This window comes from Trachemys scripta, chromosome 4 (genome assembly GCF_013100865.1).
Source record: "Trachemys scripta elegans isolate TJP31775 chromosome 4, CAS_Tse_1.0, whole genome shotgun sequence".
In the NCBI taxonomy this organism is placed as follows: domain Eukaryota; kingdom Metazoa; phylum Chordata; order Testudines; family Emydidae; genus Trachemys; species Trachemys scripta.
This window is the reverse complement of record NC_048301.1, coordinates 64,711,230-64,730,325: the sequence shown is the minus strand read 5'-3', so window position 1 is coordinate 64,730,325 and position 19,096 is coordinate 64,711,230. Positions and strand designations below refer to the sequence as shown.

General features: G+C 43.9%; 1 protein-coding gene across 3 annotated transcripts in view; it reads left to right on the top strand.

Moving 5' to 3' along the window:
• Positions 1-19,096, top strand: part of RGS6 (regulator of G protein signaling 6) — a 184,133-nt gene that overhangs the window by 77,875 nt on the left and 87,162 nt on the right. For all 3 annotated transcript variants that reach the window (XM_034769280.1, XM_034769279.1, XM_034769278.1), the window contains exons 2-6: positions 4,168-4,218; positions 5,467-5,573; positions 10,380-10,431; positions 13,430-13,494; positions 16,315-16,391. In XM_034769280.1, coding sequence (XP_034625171.1) covers positions 4,168-4,218; positions 5,467-5,573; positions 10,380-10,431; positions 13,430-13,494; positions 16,315-16,391 — 352 coding nt within the window. The remainder of the gene's footprint in view (positions 1-4,167; positions 4,219-5,466; positions 5,574-10,379; positions 10,432-13,429; positions 13,495-16,314; positions 16,392-19,096) is intronic.

The following is a 19,096-nucleotide window of genomic DNA, read 5'->3' as shown; positions in this document are numbered from 1 at the left end:
TCCCCCCCCCCCCCAGGTTTGAGAGCCTGGGAGGGAGTGGGAGACTCTGAGTGGCCGCGGCGCGGGCGCCGTTTCTCCCCCTCCCTCCCAGGCTCCCAGCAGCAGCACGCAAAAAGGCCGCTCGGGATCTCCCCCTCCCTCCCAGGTTTGAGAGCCTGGGAGGGAGTGGGAGACTCCGAGTGGCCGTGGCGCGGGCGCCGCTTCTCCCCCTCCCTCCCAGGCTCCCAGCAGCGGCACGCGAAACAGCCGCTTGGGATCTCCCCCTCCCTCCCAGGTTTGAGAGCCTGGGAGGGAGGGGGAGACCCCGAGCCGCCGCAGCGCGTGAAACAGCTGATTCGCGCGCCGCTGCCCCCTCGCGAGTAGCGGCGCGTGAATCAGCTATTTCGCCCGCCGTGGCAGCAGCAGCGGAGGTGAGCTAGGGTGGCTGGGGCACATTTTTAGGGGCGGCATTCTGGCGCCGGCCATGCCGCCCCTAAAAATGTGCCGCCCCAAGCACCAGCTTGTTTTGCTGGTCCCTAGAGCCGGCCCTGCTGTTGTGTCAATATCCAGAGTGATGTGAAATCAGTGCATTGTATTGGAAGGTGGGATTTCCCCCCTTTGGCTCCAGTATGGACTTGCTAAATTGCCACTGACTTGCTGTGTGACTTTGGACAACTCTCATTGGCTGTGTTTTACAAAGCTGGCTAGGGGATTTGGATGCCTACTCGAGACATAGCCTACATCATGGTTAGCTCAGTACATGGTTTAAACAAGGTGGCAAAATTTTGTATCCCATTGTGTTACATTTTACTGATCAGTAATAGCATCTGCTTATGAACAGTGACACATTTTCTGCTCCCATGTGTTTCATGCAGGCAGCAGAGTGGCCATGTGCATGTAGGGAATCAATTCTAAAGGTCTTACACCTCTTACAAGAGAACTGCATTTGTTGTACCTGACTAGAGCTGAAAAGCCCAGACCCATCCTCTCCTCCCTAGCCTCCACAAACCTCCAGTGATATCATTAGCAAACAACACATTCAAAGAGAGCTCCTCACCCCCTGGCACACATTGTCTCACTTCTTTCCCCAAGACATTACTTATGTGACTGATGTGAACTAGGCTGATTTCCCCACCCCCTGGTCTTTGACTAGCTGCTCTGTTCTACTGCTCTAGCCTAGGAATCACCTCTGACGGTTATGGGTGAAAGTGTTAGTGTAGAGAGGTTAGCCGAGGCTGGTCTCAATCTGGGGTGGCGGGGACCCCCACCACCTCACTAAGTTCGGGAAGAGGTCTAGCAGAGAATTAGTCCGGCTACAGGAGTCTTCCTCCACGGCCTTTGTGAGGGCAGAAACAACACAGTTAGTCGTCAGCCCAGGCCCTAGGTCAGGGTGGGGCAATGGTGAGTCAGGTGCTTAGGCCCTCAGGCAGGGGCTAAGCAACAACAGTTTATCAACAGTGAGCCCAAGTCCCGGGTCTGAAGGCCTGGGAGAGGGGGAGACTGCCACCCACAAGTTGGGTGACGGGGGACGCAGGCCCTCCCACTCCACTGCCAGTCCAGGGCCCTAGCAGCAGCAGCAGAAGACCCGCTGTTGTGTCAGTGGGGATCCTGGCCTCAACACACTGACATGGGTTCTGGCAATGTCACAGCCAGACTAGTGTCGGCTGTTTCTGGGCTACTTACGGAATCCCCCTTTTGAGGTACCTGGGTCAGGGCAGTGTCCTCAGCAGGGTCCAGCACCATGGGTTCCTTGGGATTGCTGGCGCTGGGCAGGCTCGGCAACTCCTCTGGGTAGCTGGCCTGGAGCAGGCCTTGCCAGCCCTTGGGTCCACCACAGGTCGCTGGGGCTTCCCAACTGGGAGGTAGGCCAGAGGCATCTGGTCTCCCCGGTGACTGCTCCCTCAGTGAGCTCTGGGGCCGGGCCTTTATACAAGAAGGGTTTCTTCAAGTATGTTAGCAACAAGAAGAAAGTCAAGGAAAGTGTGGGCCCCTTACTGAATGAGGGAGGCAACCTAGTGACAGAGGATGTGGAAAAAGCTAATGTACTCAATGCTTTTTTTGCCTCTGTCTTCACGAACAAGATCAGCTCCCAGACTGCTGCACTGGGCAGCACAGCATGGGGAGAAGGTGACCAGCCCCCTGTGGATAAAGAAGTGCTTTGGGACTATTTTGAAAAGCTAGATGAGCACAAATCCCTGAGGCCAGATGCGCTGCATCCGAGGGTGCTAAAGGAGTTGGCGGATGTGATTGACCATTATCTTTGAAAACTCATGGCGATTGGGGGAGGTCCTGGATGACTGGAAAAAGGCTAATGTAGTGTCCATCTTTAAAAAAGGGAAGGAGGAGGAACCGGGGAACTACAGGTCAGTCAGCCTCACCTCAGTCCCTGGAAAAATCATGGAGCAGGTCCTCAAGGAATCTATTCTGAAGCACTTAGAGGAGAGGAAAGTGATCAGGAACAGTCAGCATAGATTCACCAAGGGCAAGTCATGCCTGACTAACCTAATTGCCTTCTATGAGGAGATAACTGGGTCTGTGGATGAGGGGAAAGCAGTGGATGTGTTATTCCTTGACTTTAGCAAAGCTTTTGATATGGTCTCTCACAGTATTCTTGCCGGCAAGTTAAAGAAGTATGGGCTGGATGAATGGACTATAATGTGGATAGAAAGCTGGCTAGATCGTCAGGCTCAACGGGTAGTGATCAATAGCTTCATGTCTAGCTGGCAGCTCGTATCAAGCGGAGTGCCCCAAGGGTTGGTCCTGGGGCCGGTTTTGTTCAGTATCTTCATTAATGATCTGGAGGATGGCGTGGACTGCACTCTCTGCAAGTTTGCAGATGACACTAAACTGGGAGGTGTGGTAGATACGCTGGAGGGTAGGGATCAGATACAGAGGGACCTAGACAAATTAGAGGATTGGGCCAAAAAAAACCTGATGAGGTTCAACAAGGACAAGTGTAGAGTCCTGCACTTAGGACAGAAGAATCCCATGCATTGCTACAGATTAGGGACCGAATGGCTAGGCAGCAGTTCTGCAGAAAAGGACCTAGGGGTTACAGTGGATGAGAAGCTGGATATGAGTCAACAGTGTGCCCTTGTTGCCAAGAAAGCTAATGACATTTTGAGCTGTATAAGTAGAGGCATTGCCAGCAGATCGAGGGACATGATCATTCCCCTCTATTCGACATTGGTGAGGCCTCATCTGAAGTACTGTGTCCAGTTTTGGGCCCCACACTACAAGAAGAATGTGGAAAAATTGGAAAGAGTCCAGCAGAGGGCAACAAAAATGAGTAGGGGGCTGGAGCACATGACTTATGAGGAGAGGCTGAGGGAACTGGGATTGTTTAGTCCGCAGAAGAGAAGAATGAGGGGGGATTTGATAGCTGCTTTCAACTACCTGAAAGGGGGTTCCAAAGAGGATGGATCTAGACTGTTCTCAGTGGTACCTGATGACAGAACAAGGAGTAATGGTCTCAAGTTGCAGTTGGGGAGGTTTAGGTTGGATATTAGGAAAAACTTTTTCACTAGGAGGGTGGTGAAGCACTGGAATGGGTTACCTAGGAAGGTGGTGGAATCTCCTTCCTTAGAGGTTTTTAAGGTCAGGCTTGACAAAGCCCTGGCTGGGATGATTTAGTTGGGAATTGGTCCTGCTTTGAGCAGGGGGTTGGACTAGATGACCTCCTGAGGTCCCTTCCAACCCTGATATTCTATGATTGATTTATACTTCCTGTGCCATGCCTGACCCTCTGGGGGGTGGGCTCAGAGCTCCCTGGCTCCACCCACTCTGGTGTCCAGAGGGGCTTGTGTCTCTCTGGGGCATCAGGGACCCACACCACCTCACTACCGTTAGTAATGAGCAATGAGGTCTTTTCTTTCTTTGAGATATAGGGGCTTTCACAAGCCTAATTCCTTGTGCGGAGAGTAGATTCTGTGGCATTCACATGCTGTGTAATTTAAACTATATCAAGATGCCTGTCATATGATGCACCACTGCGTGTTTATAACTCTAAATACATAAATGCGCAATAGTATCACACAGGTAAAGAGTCTTCAAGCCTACAGTGGGAATAAGAAAGGAAATGCATTGACCTGAATTTCTGTATCTTTTCTTCTTGTTTAAACATGGTGTCTCTCCACAGCTTCCAAACATCTGTGATCTTACATGTGTAGCGCATTTCTGTCTTTGCAGGTACTGACATTGTACAGTGGCTCATGAAGAACCTCAGCATCGAGGACCCAGGTAATATGACTGTTGAAAGTGAAGAACCTACAGAGAGAGAGAGAGAGAGAGAGTGTGTGTGTGTGTGTGTGTGTGTGTGTGTGGCATTAGATATTAGGTACCTGTCTGTCACTGAGTCTAGGGCTGATAAAGCAATGAGGTTGTAGTCATCAGGAGAGAAGTGGGAAAGAAAGGGATATGAATCATAGTTGCTGTCCCTCAGCATATCAGTGAATTGTAGAACCTTGTCCCGCTAACACCAGAATCCTATATAATACTTTCAAGCCATTTGTTAAACATTTACCTAGATGAAAAGGCCTGGGGCCCTGACGGTACACCTATGGGCAGATCCTCAACTTGTGTAAACTTACATAACTCTGAAGTCAAGGAACTTTGACAGTTTATATCAGCTGGGGAGCTATCCCCTGATGTGCAGCTTGCTTGAGAGGGAACTGAAGTTGCCACCTGTGCTGTCAAAAGTTGCAGAACAGCATCCCTCTGCCTTAGTGCATTTCTCTCTGAGTAAAGCCCTTTGCTCCCTTTTGAAATTTGTTGCCATATTAATAAAGATGCTGTTAGCAGTATATCATTCCAGCTGTTTGTATAATTTAGAGAAATGATGGGATTCGCTGTTGGAATGGGTTTCTTGTTAATGGTAATGTACAGTGTGCTTTGAATTGAATTTCGCAATGTAGAGCAGTGTGACACCCTGTAAGCATCAGTGGGGACATTAAAATCATCAGGTTAACATTTTTAGTAGAGTCGACCAATACTATAAGGTTGGTTTTCACTTTTGTATAATTTGGTTGGAGAACTGAGGGGTACACCAGGTCTAACTCTGAGCCACCATGAGATCTGCTGAAAGCAATGGATTCCCTAGTGCAGCGGTTTAAATTTTGCTTCAGACCCCCAAGACCCCTGCTCAGACCCAAGCCCCACCCCCACTCCACCCCTTCCCCCAAGGCCCCACCCCTGCCCCACCTCTTCCTGCCCTCGCTCCACTCCTGCCCCTCCTCTTCCCTGCCTCTTTTTGCCCCCTCCCTCTTCTACCCCCATCTCCCCTCCTGTCCATCCCGCCCAGTGCCTCCGGCACACCGGGGAACAGCTGTTCCCTGGCATGCAGGAGGCACTGGGAGGGATGGACATGAGTTGATCAGCAGGGCCCACCGATCCCTTGGACTACCCTTGCAGACCCCAGTTTGAGAAATGCTGCCCTTGTGTACATCTGTCTGACAGATTTCTACTGTTTTCTTTCTTTCCCTCTCACAGTGGAAGCAATACACATGGGAAGTCTTATAGCAGCACAGGGCTATATCTTTCCAATCTCAGACCATGTTCTTACTCTGAAAGATGATGGGACTTTCTATCGTTTTCAGGTAGGTGAGCCCGCTGCTTCCTACATTGTTGCTTCTATTATCACTGAAATGTTTACCTGTACACTGAGTGCTGTTGAAGTTCATACAATGCAAAGATCGCTATACTTATTGAGGTCATTTGGGCACAGCCATGAAGTACCAGTGAAGTCCCTTTAAGAAAATTTGTTCTACAGTCCCAAAGTATGTTTATCTGATGCCTCTGAATCAAAACCCCAAATCTTGAGGTAAGTCGTTTTCAGAATCTGAACCTGGGGCTGAATTTGGTAGCTAGTTTTCTATGTGTAATGGGCTGGACCAACACCCAGATCCAAACACATGCAAACACTGAAGTGTTAGAAATCTGCATTCAGTTCCATGCTCGGTTTTATATTAGGTTAGTTGGATCATCTTTCAGTTAAAGCATAGTTTTGGAAGTCAGGAGATCAGGGTTCCATTTCTGGCTCTGCCACAGAGTCTCTGTGACCTTGGCAAAAATCATTTAAATTCTCCATGCCTCGGTTTCCCCATGTTGACTCTGTTCCCAGCTGTGTCGTGTTTAACTGCAGGACCTAGTTATTTTACACATCCTTCCTAAAATCTGCTGATCCAAGACTTCCCTGTTAATTCACTGATTGGGCTCCAGAAACTCCTTTTCTATTACAGATTGTCTATTATTGAAAATGACCAGAAAACATCAAAGGTGGAGCTCGTGGTGTAAAGTTTCAAACTGAATTTGTTTCCACCTATCATATGGTCCATAGTAACGCTAATAATACCTGAATACCTGGCTTTTCTATAGTGCTTTTCAACCACAGAGTTCAAAGCACTTTGCAAAAATTTTATCATTATCCCCATTTTATGGAAGGGAAGCTGAGGCTAAGGGAGGTGAAGTGACCTGCCCCAGGTTAACCAGCAGCCCGCATCAGAGCTGGGAGTAGGTTCCAGGGCTCTTTCCACTAGGCCACTGGTCTTCCTGTCCTCTCTCTTCTGTTTACTGCTGCCTTCTCCATCATCTAACTCCTGCCTTCCTTCTGTGTTGCCCTTAGTTTAGCTTTTATTGAAAAGGCTTTCATCTCTGCCTCTGCTGTCACTAGCTCCCGCTGCCCTACTGCTGCATGTTGTTTTCACTTAAGAAGCAGAAGTGTAGATTAATTACCAAATAGTCATTAACTCACCTGTACAGTTGTACTTTCCCACTGGGCCTCATTAAAAGACATATCAAGAAAGGATAATTTGCAGGATGTCATCGCCAGCTGTCAAAAACTCCTATCCTCCACCCTGTCAGCCAGGCTCCAACATCAGGGTCATGTTTAACTCCCTTTCCCCATTTTCATCCCACATATGCACTGTCACCAGATCATGTTGTTTTTTCCTTCTGTGTCTTTTGCTCTAAAACAGTGGTCACCAACTGGTAGATCGCGACCGACTTGTCTATCCTGGAGCCTCTGCCTGTTGATCGTGATCTCCGGCCACTAAAAGTCCGGCGACGCAGCAGGGCTAAGGCAGGCTCCCTGCCTGCTCTGGCCATGCACCGCTCATGGAAGCAGCCAGCACAACCCTGAAAACCTGGCGTGGGAGTGCAGAGGTCTCTGTGCTGCTCCTGCCTGCAAGCACTGTCCCCACAGCTCCTATTGGCCGGGAATGGGGAACTGTGGCCAATGGGAGCTGCAGGGGTGGTGCCTGCAGAGAGGGGCAGCACGCGGAGCCACGTGCCCGGGCTGCAGGGTCATGCTGGCCACTTCCAGGAGTGGCTTGGGGCTGGGGCAGGCAGGGTGCCTGCCTTGGCCCTACTGCACCACCGAATGGGATCTGCCCGAGATAAGTGCTGCCTGGTGGGATCTCGCACCTCTCCCACCTGGCAGCCCTGAACCCCTCCCAGCACCCTGAACCCCTTCCTGCACCCTGAACCCCCTGCCCCAGTCCTGAGCCCCCTCCCAGAGCCAGAACCCTGTAACCTCTCCTGCACCCCAACATTCTGACCCAGCTCGGAGCCCCCCACTGCACCCAAACTCCCTCCCACAGTTTGCACCCATCACCCACTCCTGAACCCCAAACCCCAGCCCCAGGCTCAGCCCAGAGCCCCCTCCCACACTCCAAACCCCTCGGCCCCAGCCCAGAGCCTGCATCCCCTCCCACACCCCAACCCACTGCCTCACCCCGGTGAAAGTGAGTGAGAGTGAGTGGATATTAGGGAAAACTTTTTCACTAGGAAGGTGGTGAAGCACTGGAATGGGTTACCTAGGGAGGTGGTGGAATCCCCTTCCTTAGAAGTTTTTAAGATCAGGCTTGACAAAGCCCTGGCTGGGATGATTTAGTTGGGGATTGGTCTTGCTTTGAGCAGGGGATTGGACTAGATTACCTCCTGAGGTCCCTTCAAACCCTGATATTCTATGATTCTTGAGAGTGAGCAACAGAGGGAGGGGGGATGGAGTGAGTGGGGCAGGGTCTTGGAGAAGGAGTGGGGCCCCAGGGAAGGGAAGGGGTAGATCCTGGGTTGCACTTAAATTCAAAAAGTGATCATATGTGTAAAAAGGTTGGCGAACACTGCTCTAGAACCTTGTCTACCCATTGGTCATCTCTCAATGCCCTGCCACATATTTTGCCTCAGTCATTCTACACAAAAATATTCTGCTAGAATCACCTTCCTATTCCACTAATCTGAATATATCATCCTCTTGTCTTCTCATGGAATGTGTTAGAGTAGGTGTGGCCAGAGGGCCAGAGGAGCCACACCGAGGTTACTCAATTAGGGAGAACTGCAAAGAATGGGGCAGACAATCCCCAAAGCCGGTGGATATTCCAATACTTAGATTTACCAAGCCAGCACAAATCAGCTTCTATAATACCTTACTGGTTACCCAGAAGCCAACAATACAGTTCCCTTAAATCAACCCAGCCACAGGACTTCACCCAGACACCCAAGTCAACTATGATGAGGATTACTGAAAATCTTATTCATCATATAAGAAAGTTCTACCAATCCCAAAGGATCGGACACATTACCTCCCAGATTAATGAATATTTCAGATCTTACCCAAATACATGCTTACAGACAATCCTTATTAACTAAACTAAAATTTATTAAAAAAGAAAAGAGAGACAAAGTGTTAAAAGATCAGTATAAATACAGACGAGTATAGTTCTGAGATCAGATTCATAGTAGAGATGGTGAGCTTTGTAATTGCAAATAGTTCTTTCAGAATTAGTCCATAGGTTATAGTCCAATGTTCATATTCAGGGTGATCCAGATAGGACTGGAGATCTCAGTCTTAGGACTTAAGTTTCCCCTGCATGAAGCATCAAGCAGATCTGAGATTAAAAGGATCAGGACCCAAGACATTTTTATACAGTTCTAGGCCTTCTTTTGACAGCTCAGAGACCTTAGGCGAACAATAGGCAATCATGGAGACTTTGAAGTAGACCTATTTCCTAAGCATCACTGGTAATTAGCTACATGGACTAAATAAGGCAATTGCCTGTTCTTCCACTACTTGCAGGTGATTTGCTATACATTTCAAAGAGAGATTAATATAGTGATATTACTATGTTTACAGTTCATTTAAATGTTAAGATGTCCTTTTGATCTCTGAATTAACAGAATACGGCATAGACAGGGATTGTTTGACTACATTATTGACCTCTAACAAGATATGAGTACACACATACAATGAGTATCACTTCTAATTTCTCACAATATAAGTTTGCATTTTAAAGTTCTAGTGTATCTACCATGGAATGGCCCTCATTACCATCCACATACTTTTCTAACATGTCTCTAAAGGTTGGATCTGGGTCATTTATTCTGCAGGATTTAACCCTTTCTGACCATGCATCATACTTTGTATAAGATTCGTTGCAATTATGTAACAGTGGTAGCAACAATGATTTGCATGGTCATATTTTAATCAGATAATGTCACAGTAGGATTTGGACTAAATATTTTTTGACCCCTCCATGTGCTCATTAACAGTTCCTTTCACTGCTCCTTGGCACAAAGATATGTCATCTTCATGCATACAAAGTGCTATGCCCACTTTTGGCACTTATAATAATAGTGCACTGTAACTCACGCAGCTACAGAGAAGTTACTCTTTCATGCACATTAAAACTGCAATGTAACTTCCATGTAGTTAATATTGTTGTAATTAATTGTAGCAGAAAGTTTAAGCTGGGTGGTTACAGTGTTCTCTCCTGAGCAGAATGGAAAACCAGTGATGTTAGTTTGGGTCCTGCTTTCAAAACTACAATGTTAGATTGGGTTTTGAAATTTGGCAAAACTGATTTTCCTGTTCTTAATCTGAATTGTATTGTCCGATTAATTTAGAATGTAAATTGGGGCAGGAGACTGTATCTTCCTCTGTTTTGTACAGTGCCAAGCACATTAACAGTGCTCAAAACCCAATGATATGTACAACGTGTAAAAAGGCCACAGGAATGTTCTCACACTCCTTAAAGATGGCTCAAGGTAAAAGCAGGTTCTTTTGGAATGAGGAAAGTTGCCGGGGGATGGGCAAACAAGCCGATACTCAAATGTAGGGGTGGGGGTGTCTAAAGATAATCTGAATATTAGGAACCCTGAATCTGTGTATTGGTCTCTTCATCTATCCCTAGGCACTGAATGCAGAGAAAGTTTGCCGATACCCTACTGATGGCCCAGTCCTGTGTCCACTGAAGTCAATTGCAGTATTTTCATTGACTCCATAAGAACAGGGTTTGGAATTTAGGCTGTCAAGGGCATCATAATATTTATAATTTTCAGTTGCATTAAGGTTTGTTGTTGTTTTAAGCTTAAATGTAATTGTTAAAATATGATGTGCTGTTTTTCAGGCCCCATACTTTTGGCCTTCAAACTGCTGGGAACCAGAAAATACAGACTATGGTGAGAAAATATTCTAGTTTTTGAAAATTCCTGTTGAAAGTGTCAGAAGTAACACTGTTGCCCTGTAGAAATTATTTATTGGTGGTCTACAACATTTCATGCTTGGAGTTTCCTCTTCAACTCCAGCTAAGGACCATATCAAATGCCATCCTTACATTAGGTGAAACCCCAGCTCCATTGAAGGCAATGGGGGTTTGCCATTAACTTCAATGGGGCCAGGATTTCACCCATTGAGTAGCACCTTTCTTCTCAAATAGTCCTATTGATTTTAACAGGACTACTTAGGGTGTAAGATTATAGTCAATGTGAAGGTATAAGTATCTCCTTGTAAGAATTAGTAGGGTCTAGTAGCATAAAGATTGCTTCTGTGGTGGAATACTCTCTGATCTGTAGCTGAATTTGAACTGTTAGTCAATAAGTGTTAATCCTGTTTGGGCACTGAACTGGATGCTCAATAAACAGTTATCTAACCAACAATAACATACCATTAGCAGTGTCAAACAAAAATTAAGCTTTTCTGATACATGGCATTAAAAAACATGAAAAGGGAAAATACATTTAAATTACCAGATGATAACGGGTGACAGAAGAATAACAATGGTTTATGAGCTAATAAACCACAGTACCCTATATTAAACATCTGAGTGGCTGAGGACAGGAATAATGCATAAAGAAAATATAGCAGTGTTGTCCTCTTTAGCTGTCTCTGTGCATTATTGCTCTCTCTTGTAGAACTACACTGTTCTCATAGCTACATGATAAAATCAGTTATTCCATCCCACTGTGGCATTGGCAGAGGAAGTGAATGCATCTGTGTGCTCATAAAACAAGGGCTTCTGGAAATGTTTCTTTAAAAGATCTCTCAGTAACTAAGACAAATTTATAACAAAAAAAAATAATTCCCCTCCCACCCACCTCCCAGACAACAATCATTCATCATTGTGGATTTTGGAAATAATATTTGGTAGAGTAAACAGGAAGCCCATAACCGTGTGTAGAGCTCATTTGCAATCCTCACATACAGTGATAATTAACATCTTTCCATGTTTGCCTAAGTGTGGGGAACATCTATGAAAAGCTATGGTAAGAGTCACAGTAATGTTAATTATTTACAAAGGAATTTCTAAATATTTTAAGGGTAACCACTGTATATTAGGTATGTGCGCAGTTACACTGAAAATACTTTCTGTACGTATCATAGTAACAATCTGGAAACAGAAGATTTTTTTCTGTAGCATTAAGTAAAAAATTGGATGTAGATGCAATGCATTGTATATAATAGTGCCCCTCAAAGAAAGGCCTTCTATGACCTGCCTCAAGGCTGAAAACATGCTGCACATGCATTAGCTTTGAGCCCCTTCGGGCTCATTTTCATGTATCCAATATCAGCATTTGTATATCAGTTAGGGATGTCCATGTGGATTCTTCAGAATCCTGAATAAAGCCCAGACTGGCAGTTTTCAGCTAAATCCAAATAAAACTGAAGTCTCAGTAGCTGTCTATACATTTTTTTACCTGCATTTTTGATGGCTCAAAGACATTTATGGGGCTGAAACTGGCCGCCTGATAATAGTTCGGTCCCTGGAATGTGGAAATACCCTGAGATGACTAGATCTGGATTTATTTTGACCCTATAAATGGCTTCCAGATGAAACTACTGTTGAAATATATAAATACCAAGAATAACAATACTTGAATTAATCCGGTGTGGTCACTGTGCCTCTAATGCAATATCTGAATCGCCTCAGTAGAGGTAGTTGAAAATATTCTGTCAATTTTAACAGAAAATTGGGTTTTTAAAGAAATGAAGTTTTTTTTATGGAAAGTGCCTGTTTCAACATTTTCATTGTTTCAGAAAATCAAAAATCCATGTTTTTCAATGAAAAGTTGACATTTTCTATTGAAAATGTTGATGAAAAAAGTAATTTCCCTCAGACAAAACCCTATTTTCTGTGCAGCTCTACTTCTATAGACTGTGGGTCAGATTGTATCCAGCCCTGAAAGAGATTAGGAGAGGGTGTAAAATAGGGACTTTTACCACATTCGGATCCAGGTTCAGATTTCAAAGACCCCAAAGATTGGAGATCCATATTATGTAATTTGGATCTGAATTTGACCCAGCTCCTGCGTAAGTTGGGATTTTGCGTTCTGGTTTCAGTCCATAATTGAGGTGAGGGGCCAGTTGCAAAGTCCTGATGCTAACTGCCTCAGAATGCAGGATGGTACAGAATACACTGAGCCCATATCAACCCCCAGTATATACACTCACAGCAATTGCTATGGTAATTGGTTGTGGTGTTGGACAAAACAATTATTTTAAATGGGAATAAGCAGATGGAGCTGATGAATCTTAAAAGCAATTAATCAAATCCAAAGAGGCACTCAGCTCCTCTCAGGATTTGGCTCTAATTGCTATTTTCATATCAATAATCTGAATACTTTTTCAATAAACAAGGGAAGGAAATGCAGAAGATATACAGGGCCACTCGCAAGAATAGTCCTCTCACTCTCTGTGCTCTAGCTGGGAGAAGGATGCTCAAAAAGGGGGTGAGGAGGCAACAGGGTGATGGCTTTGACCCCTTCCACACCAGCTCTGGAGCATGGCCAATGCACTGATGAGAGCATCTTTCACCAGCCCCAGTAGAAATTATGCCTTTCTGCCTTTCCTCTTTGGGCACCTCCCCATACTCAGGGCTTTGTTGACAAAGCCATAATATAGCCCATAAGATGCAAGCGGAGCTGTGTCTAAATAAAATGGCTTTTCATGCTTATTAATTGAGATGTCTCCAGATCTTTAAAGGTTATATCCTCCCGTGAGACTTGAGACGCCTACCGTGCACAGGAAATGCTAGCTAGGTATCTAGCTCTATCATTCCTAAGGTCAGGTTTAACTGTGTGAATGAACAATACATGCACAACAATGGTTTTGGTTGTTTTTTTTTCCATCCTGTAGTAACTGCCTTTTTCTGAATTGTTTTCATTATGGCTCTCCCCTTAGCCATCTATCTTTGCAAGCGGACCATGCAGAACAAAGCTAGGCTGGAGCTGGCGGATTATGAAGCCGTAGGTATACTGATGTTACAGTTCATGGAGCGGGAGCAATGCTTTGTTCGAAAACTGAATCTTTCTTCTTAGTGATTTGAATTCACCTTTAGCAGGGAACTCTCTATTTTATTATCACTATTATTTTATTTTATTTATTTTCAAAAGATTCTATTGGTTAATTCTTGAGAGAATGTCAAACTCCTAACCGAGGATGTCCATGATACATATTTTAGTGTCTCACCTTTAAGTATCCACAGCATACTCCTTCAGAGATCTGGGGCATGTTGCACAAGAGCTTACAGTGGGGCTGCTTTTCTGGTTAGCTTTTGTCTTTACAGGAGCCAGTGGGGTGATAAATGTTCAGATATATTACAAGGTTAGCATTCTTGGACAATTACATTGCTGCTGATGCATATCTCGTATTTGTAGACTCTCAAAGGAACAATTTACAAAAAAAATAATTTGAGCTAAATTTTCCAAATTCTATATACAGGCATTAGCTATGTTTAGTAAAGAGGCATTGTCAGGCTAAAAAAGCAGACATGTGAAAATGCCCTTAACCTATGTTACAAGTCATTTGCTTTTTGCATTACTCTGAATGTAGGCAATGAAAGCATTCTAGCCAACTGCACTTTTGTTTATAATTGGGCTCTAGTCAATCTAATTTTCAGGTTCTGCTTAACTAGCTCAACAGGGTAGTGGTTGAGTTTCAAATACTTCAATGGAATGTTTGTTTGAAAAATTGTTTCTATTAGAAATGTGTTTTAATTTTATGAAAACATTTGTATTGGTCTTAGGTTTTGTTTTAAAACAAACGAACAAAACTAATTTCCCCTTCCCACCTCGTTATAAAATCTAAATTTGGGAGCAAATGTGACCTAGCAGTGACCTGTTTAATATATCTAATTAATAGCCTAGCCTGTCCCCATCATGCCACAGATGTGCCCTGTGCTGACTAGAGATAAAGAAAGAACTCTCTATTGATTGCTTTTGCACACAAGGGACTATGAATGCTCCATTGGATCCTTGCACACAAGTCTTGTTGATGACAATAGGATAGTATATAAATACACTGAGGACAAAATATGGCCTTCAGTGACTGACTGGAGTCATGCTGCTGCTGAATCCACATATGGACTGCATTTCTGTGTACAGTAGGAAATAACACTAGACTATTTTCTGACCACAGTATACTGAGTTAAATTCTGCTCTAACACTAATCTAAATCTCCCATTGGGCCAGAGAGAGAGTGAGCATAACTCTCTAGCCTAGCAGGTAACACAATGTCCTGGGAGACCCAGGCTCCAGTCCCTGCTCCAGTATCTATGTATGTATTTTATAAAACATGGAAAAAATTCAACAGGAGAGATTGAAAAAGGCCCATCCCAGAGAACCTTATAGCCAAATGGTTAAGGCAGTCTCTTGGGAGGTGGAAAACCTGAGTTCAAGTCCCTGTTCCCAGTCGGCAAAGCTGAGATTTCAACCCAGGTCTCTCATATTCAGGCATAGTTAAGTTTTCTTTTGCCACTTTACCAGCTACTGCTGATTTCCAGAACCCATAATTCAGGAGAGCATCCCGATTCAGGACCACACTTAAGCATGTACTTAATTTAAGGCATATGATTAAGTCACATAGAATTCAATGTGACTTAAACACATGCTCAAATGGTCTCCTGAATGTGTATGAACTTAGACTTATGTATGAATGGACTTCTGGGGTAAATGGGTAAATTCTATGGCCTGTTATACAGGAAGTCAGACTAGATTATCTAATGGTCCCTTCTAGCCGTGGAGTCTGTGAATTTATGAACCAACATGTATGTGTTTAAGTGCTTTCCTGAACTGGAGCTATAACAATAATGGGCTATAGTGGTAGAACCAATAATATCTTACCAACCAGTAAAAAGTTAAAACATTTTAACCCAGAGTAAGTGAGAAGAGAAGAGGAGGATCAGGCTAATAGTGTTCTATGTCTCCATAGCTGTGTGTGTGTGTGTGTGTGTGTGTGTGTGTGTGTGTGTGTGTGTGTGTGTAAATTTGACTTCAGAATACCTGTCAGTGTTATGAAGTTTAATTTTAGAAATGGGCTTAAACTTGGAATTCGAGCCATGTCCCAAACCCCACTCTACATTCTAATCAAGTTCAGATCCATCTCCAAACTTTGTGGCTCAGGCCTCTCACTGTAATGGTCATGGAGCAGAAATCTAAACTGAACCTCAGACTTAGACAAAGTTTGGATCTGGATCCAGACTTAAGCAGCTTGGGCCCATCTCTAGTTATTTCCATTGTCCTAACAAATAATCAGTTTCCTTTCATGAATTGCCCTGACAATACCCAGACTTCAGTATGCTGCACTGTGGAGTGCCTTCAGGGTTAATAATCCACTGAACAACTGAGGGATGGTCATCCTTTATGAAACAAGTAAGGCCGGAAAATACCCTTCCTCCTTCCCCACCCAGCTACCCCGCAAAAGCAAAGCATGCAGGTAGCAGTCAGCTGCTATCAGAATGGGAAGTTGTCAGTTCCAAAAACTTTCACAGTAGAAAGTACACTGAGGAATACATGGAAACAAGACCAACACTGTTTTATTAGTAGAGCTCTGGCAGTCTGTTTCACACCCTGTTACAACTGTTGCTTTGGGCCTTCCTGTTTCTACTATGTGGTGGCTTGAAAGGGACACACACACCATTGCATTCACATTCATATCATACTTTGCCTACTTAGACAATTTACCAATATTAATTTCAGTGTTAAATAAACTGATGCAATAATTTAGTTCTTAAACTGCAGTTGTAATTAGTGTGATTAATTGTTCTCTTTATTTGTTTCTCTTATCAGGAAAACTTAGCAAGACTGCAGAGGGCTTTTGCAAGGAAGTGGGAATTCATCTTTATGCAAGCAGAGGCCCAAGTGAAGTAAGTATTCCCAGTTCAGTGAACTGGAGGAGTCTTTAGAACTTTGGGTGACTGGATTAAGACAATTAAAGCCTTTGCCAAAATTAAACTCGGGATTTATTGGTAAATTCTAGTCCCTGTCACACTGGAAACAGCATAGGGCTAATTCACAAGATCACATACCATGAGGAAAAAATGCCAGGATAAAGATGGGTGGGATCATCTGTGTGCAGGTCTGGAATCCAGGAACTCCTGAGCTTCTTGCTCTTGTTCAAGTCTCTTACCATTTGTGCCTCAATTTCCCACTCGGTATAAGTGGGAAGAATAATACCTGCCAGGCAGGTGTATGAGTTAATGTTTGTAAAGTACTTTGAAGATAAAAAGTGCTGCCATTTCTGCAGTAGCTGTATAGTTGGGCTTCATACAGTACGTTTGTTTTATAAATATCCCCAATTATTTTTCCCACTGAATAAATCAAATCCCAGAAAACTCAGTTCTATTGTATCCATACTAACTGACCTCCTTGTGCTACCAAATCATTGTGGACTATTATGTAATACTTCCATAAGGCTTACTCGTATTTTACGAGTAATTTTTTTTACCCTCTTTCTCCTGTCATTCCACCCAGAACTGGGAATCTGCAGTTTACCTTCTATTTACCCATGATCAAAATGTGCAATCTCTTAGTAGTATATGCAACATGACATTACTACTCCCACAATATGTACATGGTTCTGTGTTTGTGAAATTAGGGTGCTTAGAAATCTGTGTGTCCATGTTGCAGAAGGAGTTGTCACATGTGAAAACTACAAGGAAGATGAAGGTGACATATTAGTGATACAGAATACGGATATTTGTATTCTTGGGAAACACCAAAAAAGCAGAGGGAATTTGCACTTTCAGAATCAAACAGCAAAACAAATGTTACAAAATGAAAAGTGATTGCTACTTATTATTATGTATGTGTATCTATGGAAGTGTGTGTATCTATATTTGTAGTACTTCGTTGATTAACACTGTAATTACATTGTAATTATGGACCATTTAAGAACATGGTAATTATCCTTAAAATAACATGGTAATTAAGGGATTATTTCAGTTCAGAATGCTAGTATTCTGATGAGATGAGAAAATTGGAAGTTACAATAATAATTAGTCTTTGAGATGCTTAAAGGTTCACTGCCAAGATAAAAATCATAATTTTGTTTGATTATGTTCTTCTGTCACTAGTAGCACAGATCATTACAACTGGAAGGATTTTAAATCTTGTTTTCTTTTCACTATCAGTGATGTTTGTTTACTTTTTCTCCATTTCATTCACTTGGAGCAGTAAAACTCAACTGGTTGCTCTCACTTCCTGTCGCTAGTTGGCTTCATTTCTTGGTTTTCAGACACTACTCCAGTGCTGTTTGGGCTTAGGTTTCCAGCACTGCAGAGTAAGATTTAAATTGAAAAACAACAAGCATCTGGAAACATTCCTTTTCATATCAAGTTTTGTACTCCCCTCCCCCATCTTGCATATAGAATTCCATTGGTGTATTTACCTGTAAGCTGGACATGCCAAAGCCCTGGGCAACATCAAATGAGCAGTAATATTCAGTGTGGACTTCAATGAGCGCTCTGGTCGCTTCGTGTTTTGAAAATCAGGCCACCTGCTTAGTGGATTTAGTTGCAATGCTTGAAAATCATGGCCTTAATGCAATTAATTATATTGTATTTTCATAATTCAATATTTCTAATTTTAAAAAAATTGTAATCAATGGCACATTCTTGGAGATTGTATATATAAAAAAGCCCAGATCCTGGATTGTGTCGCAACCATTTTATGTTTTACTACTAGAACAAAGCAGCCCTAAAGTCAGTGTAACCAGCCACAGGAGGATTACCCACTATGGGCATGGGAATCTTTGAGTGTTGTAAAGCTGGCATAACATCTCCTATTCAATCCCGTACACCTTTGTCTGGCATAAGGGGCTAGGTTGGAAGAAAGTGGGCTGAATCTGAAGGCTTGTCTTCACTATGGGGGTAAGTCGACCTAAGTTACGCCACTCCAGCTACATGAATAATGCAGCTGGAGTCGATGTAGCTTAGGTCGACTTACCCTGGTGTCTTTACTGTGCTGCATCGATGGGAGATGCTTTTCCATCAACTTACCTTACTCTTCTCAGGGAGCTGGAGTACCGGAGTCAACTGGAGAGTGCTCTGCTGTCGATTTAGCAGGTCTTCACTAGACCTGCTAAATTGACACCCGCTGCAACGATTGCAGCAGCGTCGATCTCCCCAGCAGTGAAGACATACCCTGAGTCTCTTATACTCAGCTGCCATGCCCTTGGCCCATTGACAGCCACCTGAAGGCTGCTCTAACTTTATGCTAGGTGACCCAGAACTGGGGGACCACAAAGCCTTTGCATGCCGCCCTCCCAGGTAGCACTATGTGCTCCTCATCTGCAGCCAAGAATCTGGGTCATTGTCTCAGCCTTATGATGCTATGTTCCAAGAGGTGATATCGTAATTCCATTTATAGGTGGATCAACAACTGATCGCAACCTCTCCAACAAGGGGTGGTGGTGATAAAGACAAATAACTAATAACCCCCACAATGATGGGTTTTCTCCCAACTACTACTTTAAATTCTCATTTAAAAATAGTGTCAATAAAGATGCTGAATTGAGAGCTTTAGAAACGGACATCCTCTGTATAGGAACAAAACAGGTACAGCATATGTA